This window comes from Calypte anna, chromosome 4A, assembly GCF_003957555.1.
Source record: "Calypte anna isolate BGI_N300 chromosome 4A, bCalAnn1_v1.p, whole genome shotgun sequence".
NCBI lineage: Eukaryota > Metazoa > Chordata > Aves > Apodiformes > Trochilidae > Calypte > Calypte anna.
In genome coordinates this window covers 4947206-4958111 of record NC_044248.1, presented here as the reverse complement: position 1 = coordinate 4958111, position 10906 = coordinate 4947206, and the positions used below count along the sequence as shown (strand labels likewise).

General features: G+C 42.4%; 1 protein-coding gene across 1 annotated transcript; it reads left to right on the top strand.

The window, feature by feature from the left end:
• The first annotated feature begins 559 nt into the window (after window positions 1-559).
• Window positions 560-10610, top strand: HS3ST1 (heparan sulfate-glucosamine 3-sulfotransferase 1). The gene is made up of 2 exons (XM_030450270.1): window positions 560-701; window positions 9250-10610. The coding sequence occupies exon 2, from the start codon at window positions 9378-9380 to the stop codon at window positions 10335-10337; it is 960 nt and encodes a 319-aa protein (XP_030306130.1). The 5' UTR covers window positions 560-701; window positions 9250-9377; the 3' UTR covers window positions 10338-10610.
• The last annotated feature ends 296 nt before the right edge of the window (window positions 10611-10906 follow it).

Sequence of the window (10906 nt, the reverse complement as noted above, 5' to 3'; positions counted from 1 at the left end):
ATTGTTGCCTTGGGAAATGTCAGATCATGGAATGGTTTGGGTTGGAAGGGACCTCAAAGCTCATCCAGTCCCAACCCCCTGCATGGGCAGGGACAGCTCCCACAGCCCAGGCTGCTCCAAGCCCCATCCAACCTGGGCTTGGACACTGCCAGGGATGGGGCAGCCACAACCTCCCTGTGCAACCAGTGTCAGGGTCTCCCCACGCTCCCAGTGAAGAATTTCTCTCTCATCTCTACCCCAAATCTCCCCTCTCCCAGCTTGAAACACTCCCTCCTCCCCCACGGGATGGTTTTATCCCCACTTTTCCCACGGAGCCTGACACCCACCCCACTCAGCCCCCACGGTAACACCACGGAACGCCCGGGAATCATCACCACACAGATTACAGGGAATCACTACACTGGGACACGCGTGTCCATCCCTGCGCAGCACCCACGGAGCGGGGGGGGCGTGGCCGGGAGGCGAAGGGGCGTGGCTTTGGGGCTAGAGGGCGTGGTCTGTGTGTCTGTGGGCGTGGCCAGCTCCGGGGTGGGCGGGGCCGTACAAAGAAGCTGGCGCCGGGCGCCGGCTGCGCCGCTTCCAAGCGGGCGGCAGCGGGCGATCGCTTCCCGGTTTTTCCCCCGGTTCCTTTCCCTTGGCTCCGCCGCTGGCACCCATGGAACAGCGGTGCAGACGCTGCCCCACGGCTCCGCGCCCCGGCGGTGAGTGAGACGCGGTTGGTTTGGGGTGGAGTGTAAGAAGGAAGGAAGGAAGGAAAGAAAGAAGGGAAGCGGCGGGTGCTTGTCCCAGGGGAAGGCGGGAAGTTTGGGGTGGGAATCGGGGGTCCTCGGGGGTTCCGGAGAGCTGGCAGCCTGGGTTTGAGTATTCGCCTCCCGCCTCGCACCTGCTGCCGGCAGGTGTGAGCCCGAGATGGGCGGGAGGCAGCGCCGGGGCTGCGGGGAGCGTCCGAGCCACGGAGAGAAGCGGGGCAGGTCCGGCCCCACGGATCACGGCAGCCACGGCATCCCCTCCTTGTGCGCTGAGTCGGGGCATCTCTGTCGGGGGTGGGGGAAAGAAAGGAGAAAGAGAGGGGAAAAAAAAAACCTCAAAGAAACAAATAATTAAAAAAAGGGTTCGGCAGCACCTGAGCCTCTGAGCGGTTTGTTTTGTGGCTGAAGGCAAAGGGCTGGCATCAGGAGGATGGCAGGGATGTGGAAGGAGAGTGGCAGAGCTTAGGGCTGCGAGCTGACAGCGGAATAACTTGGGAAAGCTCCTCCGAGCATCCCTGCTCCACTGCTACCCCCAGCCCCCCAAAGGTGCCCGGGGCCGGGGGACACGGTGACCCTTGGGGGTGGCTGGATGGCACAAAGCCTTCACTCCAACTCACTTCGGTTTTGAAGGATTGGCTCCTAGGAATGGTACAGGCAAGGCTCGGTGACTGAGGTTCTCGGTGTGGTTTTTTCTAGGGGGGGATAAGGGTGTGAGAGGTTCCGATGTTTTTTGAGCTAAAAGGATGCTTGGATGGAGGGGTGCAGATGGAAGAGATGTGGTTTGGTCTGGGCTTCCAGCCATTCAGTAGCTCAGGAAAGGGCAGCCCAGCTGAGTACAGGCAATGCAATCACCTCAGTTGACAGGGAATTAAAGTGTATGACTGTCCTTCAGTATGTTGAAGGCTTTCCCTGTTCCAAGACTGCTCCTCTTTGGATACCGGGGAGGAAAAAAAAATATCTGTGAAGTCCAATGAATACCAGGCTTGAGTGGCGTGGGGATGGAGTGGCTGCAGGGATCATCCTTCTGGCAGGAGAGACCCTCTCATTGCCCACTCCCACTGAGAGCCTCTGCAGAATATATGGCAAGTGGATCGTGTAGCATAACAGGTTCAGCTCAGTGTATGCCCCTATATTGCCTGGCTCTCAAATTTAATACCTAAATGTATATTTATATTCATAAATAGAATAGCTGGTCCAGTTTACATCTTGCCAGCATTTCTTGCCCTCTCCAACAAGTGCATCTCCCACACTGCTCAGAAATGAGCACCCATCAGTTCAGAGCACAGTGACTGACATCAGCTTCAGCTCTCTCTTGCACATCCACCTTTTTTTTTCAGTACCCACCTATTTTTTTTTTTTTTTTTTTCCCATTTTGGAAACTGCAGAGGTTTTTGATATTACATAGCCAAGCAAATGCCTCTGGTAGGTCAGCAGCAAGATTATGCATCTGAGGCAAAGTCAGCTGCTGCAGTGGAGAGGCACTAATTTTGACAGAGCAAATTCTGACTCCAGCACTGCTGGGTTCCAGTCTGTCCCCTCCTGGTCAGGCTGCTACCTTGGTTATTCTGAATTAGCCATATGCTCCCACAAACGTTACAGAAAAGCAGAGTGGGTGGAAAACAGTTTGGTTTTTTTTTTTTCCAGATCACAAGAATACATGCATATATAGATGCATGTAACTCCTCTGCTTTTCATTAGAGGAAAGCAGAAGTGTTTTTATTAGGCTGTTGACTATCACGGGATCTCTCCCTTCCCTCCTCTAGAGATACCACCCAGAGACAAGAAGCTATCAGAGCCCCCAAAATATGTCAGAGCTGATGGATTCCTATAAAAAGTTTTGATATTTAGAAAAAAGAAAACTGCAAATATGCCTGGGCAGTACAAGATGGAAGATGCTGTTGGGTCATCTTACTCCAGAGCAGGAAAGTTCCCTCCAGGTCAGCATGTAGTGCTGCAATTAGTAAATTGATGGGTTTAACCTAATACAGTGACAACCTCACCAGTGTGCACTTTGCTCCAGTGGTATTCAGAAGTCAGGGGGATGGAAGACACAGAAACCAGCTTGGGATATGTACTGAATGATTATTTGGAGGCTTGGGAGGGTTATCTTTTGGTTTTATTGGTATTTTTAAACATATAACTGTTATTTGAAATGGGCCCCACAGCTACAGAGAGTAGCAAGATATTGGTTGGCAAAGGAAATGAGAATGGGGTTTGTTTAATCTGCTGTGGTCCCTATTTCAATGCATCAAGGTGAGGCTTTGAACAGAAAAGGGAGCAAGACAGGACAGAGCCATCCTTTGACACAGGTTGTTTTCTTGGGGACAGCTGTGATGAATTTGGAAGCAACTCCATTAACTCTGCAATAGATTTCTGCTCCTTAATTAGAATGTGACCCATTTTCCTTGGGAAGTGGGGTAAGGAGTAATTTCTGGATTTTAAATTGGGCATTTGGGTTTAAAGGGTGGTACAGAAGGCAGTGTAACAGTGTACCCTTTTCTCTTGCTGAAAAAAAAAAAAAAAAGTCCTGAAAAATATTAAAAATAATTTCTAGAAGGTGGTAGGGGGATTCCATATTAGCATTGAGTGGAAAAATTTCTCTCCAACCCAAGCTTTTTTAAGTTTATTTTTATTCTGCTGTAATGGCCCATTTTCTTTTTACCTGCATGAGATTCTCTGAAATCTGGGGTATTCTCTCTTCTAAAAATTTTTATGATCTCTTAGCATGAGAGATTGCAATGGTCCCTTCTGACCTTAAGAAAAAGAGTACGTGTTATATATAACTCCAGCCTATTATAAATTTGCTGCTTTATTGCTCACGCTGGAGCTGAACTCCTTCTTTAGAAGTCATGAACTGGTGACCAAGCTAATTTGTATAAACTGTATTTATCACAGCAGGTGCAGAAATACAGCAGATTTCAGCCAAAAATACTTCCTACCAAGTCAGCCTTTCTCAGCCTTTTAAGTTCCTCTAAGCAAAATATAGAGACTTCTAAAGTACATTTCTGAGGTCTTGGAGCTGATAGACAATTTATCATCTTAACAGCACTGAAATTATGATTTGATTTCTTAACGTGCTGACTATAAAAGTTAAAGCCATGTTTTAATCTCTTATCTGTGGTGCAGAATTTTTAATATAATTTGGGGAATGTACCCAGACTGTATCATTGAGGCACTGTAATACAGTTACTTGTCTTTGCACCTCCTTTCTTAATGCATGGATGGCTTTTTTTTTTTCTTTTTTAATATATATATCATGAGGTGATCAATAGTTTATGTCCCTAGAGATCTATGGGCTGCAGTAGGATATAGTTCTGTATAATTTAATACGCTTGTCTCTGTAGCCCTCACTAAAGTAGGCAATTACTTGTAGTTAATTACTGGAAACTAGAATTTGAGCACTTCATTGGCCCATGTTGTTTAATACTTTTGTTAAAATGTGATTAGAAACAGTGTGGGGAGGGAAGTGTGGGCAGCATTGCTTCATTAAGAGGGCATTTGGAAACACTTTACTTAAAAATAGCAAAATGCAGAATACATTTCCAGGGATAAAAAAATGTTTTATAAACAAGATTAGATTTAAAAAAAAAAAAGAAATAAAATTGCTCCCTTTCCTTTCCTGCTCTTGATTGAGGTTTAAGTGATAGCTGTTCTGGAGAATTTTATGCAAACTGGCTCCAAAGTGTCACTTGAAAAAGCTGATCTGAATAACTAAGGGATGTATCCTATGGCAGACACCATCTGTTCTTAGAGGGTATGGATATATCCTGTTCATATCAATGAGATCTTCAAGAATTTCAAGTACACTACAATTGATCTGGTTCAGTTGTTTTAAACACATCACTGAATACAAATGTTCAGATCATTGACTTCATCAGCTTAGGAAGCTGTTTATAGACTTGCTTAGCTCTGGTATGGATTATTTTTCTTTTCCAGCAGCAGAAGTGGGGACTATACTGCACAACTCGTTTGAACTAGCAGGGTTAGTCTGATATATTTCAATATTGAGTGCCCAGCATGTGCAAAGGAAAAAAAAAAAAAAAAAAAAGTCCACAAACTGGCCTGAGATTTTATCACATCTGCAAAACTAAATGTACTTTATAGGAACAGAATGTCTCCCTCAGATTTTCAGCTCTAATCTCCCTCTAGAGACAAACTTCAGCAACTGATCTATGGTTCTCCTGCAGACCAGGCTGTGCTTTGCTTGGGCAAAGATCTCTCCCTCCTAATGAAGGGTTTCAGGAGAGGAAGGGAGAACATCCAGAAACTGAACCTGCTCATCCTTGGTCCCTGGAGAATCACAACCCCACAGCTGCTCTTTAATGAAGGTGAAGTCACCTGCATGTCCATGGAAAGGATGCAGTTATCCCTCTTCCAGTCACTCTCTTGGCAGTAACTGAGTCCCAGCAGCTCTGCTAAACCTCTTGGTGTGTTGCTGGGGGTTTTTTTGGTGAAGGATTCCCCTGTCAGATTTTTTTCAGGCTTGACTTGGTGCTTCCTGACTGCCCTACAGCCATGCTTCATGTTACCTCCTACTCACTTGGGCAGCTAGTTGGCAGATTCTTATAGAAGTTTAAAGATAAATCAGCCCTCATCCCGCCCCCAGCAAAAGTATAGATATCAGACCAGGCAAAAACTGCCTTTTTTTTTTTTTTTTTTAATTATATTTAACCTAAAAATTATTGAGCCATGATACTGAGTGATGATAAATGTACAGCCCCATTAAAATACCTTGGGGATGGGAGCAAGAGGCAGTCAGAAGTCATAAACTAGTGGCACATTTTTCAGAGAGCACTGCAATATGCTTAAAAGTCAAAAAATGGCAGCTGTGGCTCTCAGACTGCATTCACTGAGAAAAGCTCTCCTTTATTTCCCAGTTACTCTTACTTTTGAAGAGGTTTTAATCATGAAAGCTGATTCAATTGGCAATGTCCACACTGAATCTTGTTGAATAAACAGTAGGGCACATTTTGCTAATTAATTGGGGAAAGCTGGAGGAAAGATTAAGCAAAAGCAATCAGACTTTTTGAAAATCTTCAAAGCACCATTTAACATAAACTGTGTTTCTTTTACCATCTTGCTCATTTACTTGTAGCAAGTACAATAGAAATGGCTGTCACTTAAATCCTTATTCTGATCTGGAATAAAAAGTCATTGAGTGAAGTCTTGTCTGCTCTGCATGAGTTGTGGAGGCACTGAAGAGTATTTTTACAGCAGAAAAGGAATTTGGCAGAGTGGCTGCTAGGAACTCCTCAGTGAATGCTTATTAATGTTGAAAAAGTTTTTTGGACCCACAGGTTATATAGCCATGTTTCTGCATCATTTTAATAATAAAATTAAAAAGAATAAATAAAATATAAATAGAGAAAATATAAGTTATAATATAGATAAAATAGATATAAAATAACAATTAATGAAATATAAAACTGCTGTCGTTCTAGACACCAAACTGCAGATCCCCAGGAACCATAAAAGAGAACATTAGAGAAGAAAGCTGAATAATAACCAATTTACATGCTGTTTATTCCAGGACACCATTTTGCCCACACAACATATGTCTTATGCTGATTTTAGAGGTACACTCATATCTATTGTGTTGCCTTAGTCTAACACAACAAAATACTTGGTTGGGAAATCAAACCTCTACTGTTTGAGAGATACAAAAGAGAGTGAAAAGAAAAGGCAGATGAGGGTTTTATTGCTTATAAGTAGAACAGCAGATAGGAGCACACCTGAACAAATAGTTGGGGGGAAAGCAATGAAATTCTGTACATCTGAAACAGAAGATCCTCCCATGTCTTTCTGAGGTCTTGTGTTACAGCTGAAAAAATTTGCTTTCTTTTATTTAAAAAAAGCTTTCCCCCCAAAAGTATATGACTTAAGAATGAGGCTCAAAATCTACTTAAGGTGAGGCCTTGGTACCATACCTGTAATATCCCACAGGTCTGGTTTCAGAGAGCAATCCTGACCAAAAGAAGAGTAGAGCTACAGGTCAGACACATAAGAAGGCTTTGAGAAAAAGAGTTGGTGGCCAAGTAGTAGGTTAAATAAGAATTAAAAGTAAACAGTCCCAATGAATTGGTTTATGTATTTCATTCATAAATAATAATTAAAAAATCCCAGCAGTGTGTTGTCACTAATAGCTGGGACAGCAGCTAAAAGTTCCTCTTTCCAGAGACAGTCAGGCAGCCTGTGGCAGGACTTGGCGATTAGCATAGAGTATTTCAGTCTGACTCCTAAGAAGGGTTCCTACTATTGGGCTTTAAATTAACTCCTTTGCTTTAATTTAACTCATTTCACCAACAGTTCAACTTGTTCTTCACTAGAATCCTATTATGCTTTTCCAGTAAGGTGTTAAGACAACGATGCAGGCTTACTATTTATGGAGCTGGTGACTCTGAAAATATACTCTGGAGTAAGTGGCTATTCCTGTAATCTGTGACCTTAAAATTCAGCAAGAGTTGATGTTTTGGTGCTCTTAAGCTGCCCATCACTGACCTAATTCAGCTGCTGCTTTACCATTTGCTCCCATTGGGGTGGTGGCAGCACAGCTCCATGGGGACATTCCCCAGGAATTTACCTATACTGAGCTATCCCTCCTCCCCCTGACCAACATCCTCAGTGTGGGGCTAATAAACAAGATTATTTCTTGTTCAAACTGAAGTAGCTTAAGCTGAGAAAGATTAACAGGAATGGTGAGGACAAGGAGGGAGAACAGAAGGTGAATGACGACAGCCAAAACGGAGCTCTTGCAGCCAGATGAAATGTGAAAGGGGCTAAAAATGGAAGAGCAACAAATTCCTCTGTTAAACTGCCTCAAATCAAGCATCCCAGAACAGCCCAGGGAATGACCTTCTGCCCAAGACAGGGCAATTCCACCAGCTCAAAGCCTCCATAAGTATGGAGAAGCACATCATCCTTTGACTTCACATCAATCATGACTTTTTGCTTCCCCTTCCTCCCAGTCTTGATTTCTGCTTCCTAACAACATCACTGCCTGGTAGGCAACTTTTAAAAGTTATTAGAAAAAAGGGAAAATATAAAAGTAATCATCAGTAGGGAGCATCAGGAAGCAGACCTGCTCTGTTCAGGATGGAGTCACGACCTCTGTAAATGCAAAGCTCTCAAACAGAACTTTCTGGATCACTTAGAAACACATCGTTAGTCCTTGTCACACTGGGACTTAGCTTATTGTGGAAAAGTCATTACTTCCTTTTCAGATTCTCTGGAGGATTTCCAAAACCTGGCCCTTGCATTTCCTCAGGTTGTCATTTCATATTTCAGCCCTTCTAAGCCTCTACAGTACCTGTTCTTCCAACCTTAAATTCATAATTATGGGAGCCCACAAAGGCAAATTTTGCCCTCGTGGCTTCCACTTCTAAATGGAGTTAGGCAATACCCAGATCATGTTTACACCAGCCCTCCACCAAGGTTATAAAATCTTAGGAAGGCATCTTAATTTGGGGAGCTTGTATACATGGCCTGCTCAGAACATGATAATTTAACTTCAAGCATTGCATTAAAAAGAACCCTGACCTTTAAATGGAGTTCAGTCATTATATATATATATATATTTATATATATATATATATATTCAAAGGTTTTTGATAGCTGGCTTAGTTTAATAGTTTAGATTAGCTTGCTGCTAACTCTGGAAATGACCTTCAGAAGTGTGTTGTGTATTTTCTTTCCAGGGTATTGTGAGTGGAACCACAGCATTTTTAGCATCTTGTTGCTGCAGCCATCCTACAAGCTATGGTGTCAGTGACCAATTTGCAGGGTCACTGTGCATACCACCTGACTCTGTCCTTAGAGACAAAGCACAAAGCAAATGTTACATTCACTTAAAAATGACATAAAAATTCAACTTTTCCATGGTCTTTTACTCATCCAGATGTCTTCCTAACTTCTTCCTAGGAGAATGTTACTTTTCCCACAGTTGGGAAGCTCTATCCCCAATTTTTTTCCTCAGAGGCTTTACTTCTAGGTTACTGTCACTTTCTCCTTTAGGAAGCTTTAATTCCAAGAGGCCTTCCTACAAGACCCTCAGTTTTAGGGCTGCTCTTTTAGTCCAGTCCACACCTTTTCCTCTTTTTTTTTTTTCTTTCTTTCTTTTTTTTTTTTCCCCCCCCCTCTAAGATAAACCTATTCTTGCAGATTAAAAAAGCACTAAATTCTCTTGTGGTTGTGGTTCAACTCCAATGAAATCAGATTTTTCAAATAATGCTCTGGATGAATCTTGGTTGCAAGAGAAAAAGCTTCAGAATGTTCATGTCTCTTGGTGGCTGGAAATAATTTTCTCATGGCTCTATTGTATGTTCCTGTCTTAAATAATGTCATTATATCAAAGTATTTATAAGTCTAGAGTTGGGAAAACTAAAGAAGTTTGTTTAGTTGTGAAAAGCATAAACTTAAAGTGTGTACTAGTGATATGTAGTAGTGATATGTCTGAGTATAAAATAATGTGCTTGGGTTTTTTTCTCCCGTTTTCTTCTTTCAGCAAAGTTTCTGTTTGAGAACTACACGTTCACTCAGCAAAACAAAACCAAGTTTTAAAGGTTGTTCTTGGTGGAGATCAGTCTATGCCCCTTTACCTGCTTGAGTGAAACCAACCTGGGAAGTTCTGCCATGGCAGCTTTTCTGCTCGGAGCTGTGCTACTCATTGTCCAACCCCAGATAGTGCCTTCCAGACCTGCTATGAATTCGAAGGCTGAGGCTTCTCAGTCTGTTCAGAGAGAGCTTTTAAAGAAAGCATCTCAAAAAAACGACTTCAAGGAAAACATTCATCCTAATGGATCGTGCCAGCAGCTGCCACAGACTGTCATTATTGGAGTGAGGAAAGGTGGAACGAGAGCTTTGCTGGAGATGCTGAGTCTCCATCCAGACATTGCAGCAGCAGAGAGCGAAGTTCACTTCTTTGACTGGGAAGATCATTACAGAAATGGATTGCAGTGGTATATTAATCAAATGCCATTTTCTTATCCCCATCAGATCACCGTGGAGAAAACTCCAGCATATTTCACATCACCTAAAGTGCCTGAAAGAGTCTATAACATGAACCAATCAATGCGACTGCTCCTTATTTTAAGAGACCCGAGCGAGAGAGTACTCTCAGATTACACCCAAGTGTTCTATAACCACATGCAGAAGCACAAGCCCTATCCATCTATTGAAGAGTTCCTGGTTAAAGATGGTGAACTCAACGTGGACTACAAGGCAATAAACAGGAGCTTGTACTACATCCACATGCAGAACTGGCTGAAGTATTTCCCTCTCGACCGCATCCACATTGTAGATGGGGACAAACTCATCAAGGATCCCTTCCCAGAAATAGAGAAGGTAGAGAGGTTTTTGAAGCTGTCACCGCAGATAAATGCTTCAAACTTTTATTTCAATAAGACTAAAGGCTTCTACTGCCTGAGGGACAGTGGTAGGGAACGTTGTTTACACGAGTCAAAAGGACGAGCGCATCCCCAGGTCGACGCGCGGTTGCTTGAGAAACTCCACGAATATTTCCATGAGCCCAACAAGAAATTCTTTGAGCTTGTGGGCAGAACATTTGACTGGCACTCATTTGGGGCAAGTTAGTGGTAAGCTTCAGAACCTACAGTTCCAGTGTACATTTGGAGATTTAAAAAAAAAAAAAAAAAAAGGGCATTTAAGCTATAATTTATTTGTAAAATCCATAAATTCTTCTGTACAGTATTAGATTCACAATTGCCATATATATATATATATATATATACTAGTTATATTTTTCTACTTGTTGAAATTGAAAGCATTTTGTATTGTTTTTCATGGTTGTTAACATTGTGTATGATGTGTCTATATGAAGAAACTAAATTATTTCACTGCAGAAGATGTTCTCTTGAGAATGCATTGTCTTTTTAATGAATAAGAAATTCATTTCAACACAACCCTTCTGAATTATTTGAATTTCTGAATTATACTTCAGCCTTTCTGGACTACTCTGGACTTTCTCTTCTAATGGCTAATGAATATGCTAAACTTTACATTCCCACTTTTCTTGCTTGAAAGTGTGATTTAATGATTTGTTTTTCATTTGGAAAGATTGTTGTGGTAAGCAAATTGTTCCATCCTGCTTCATAAAATTATTTCCAGATCAAGTGGCTGTGCTTACACACATTGGGACACAC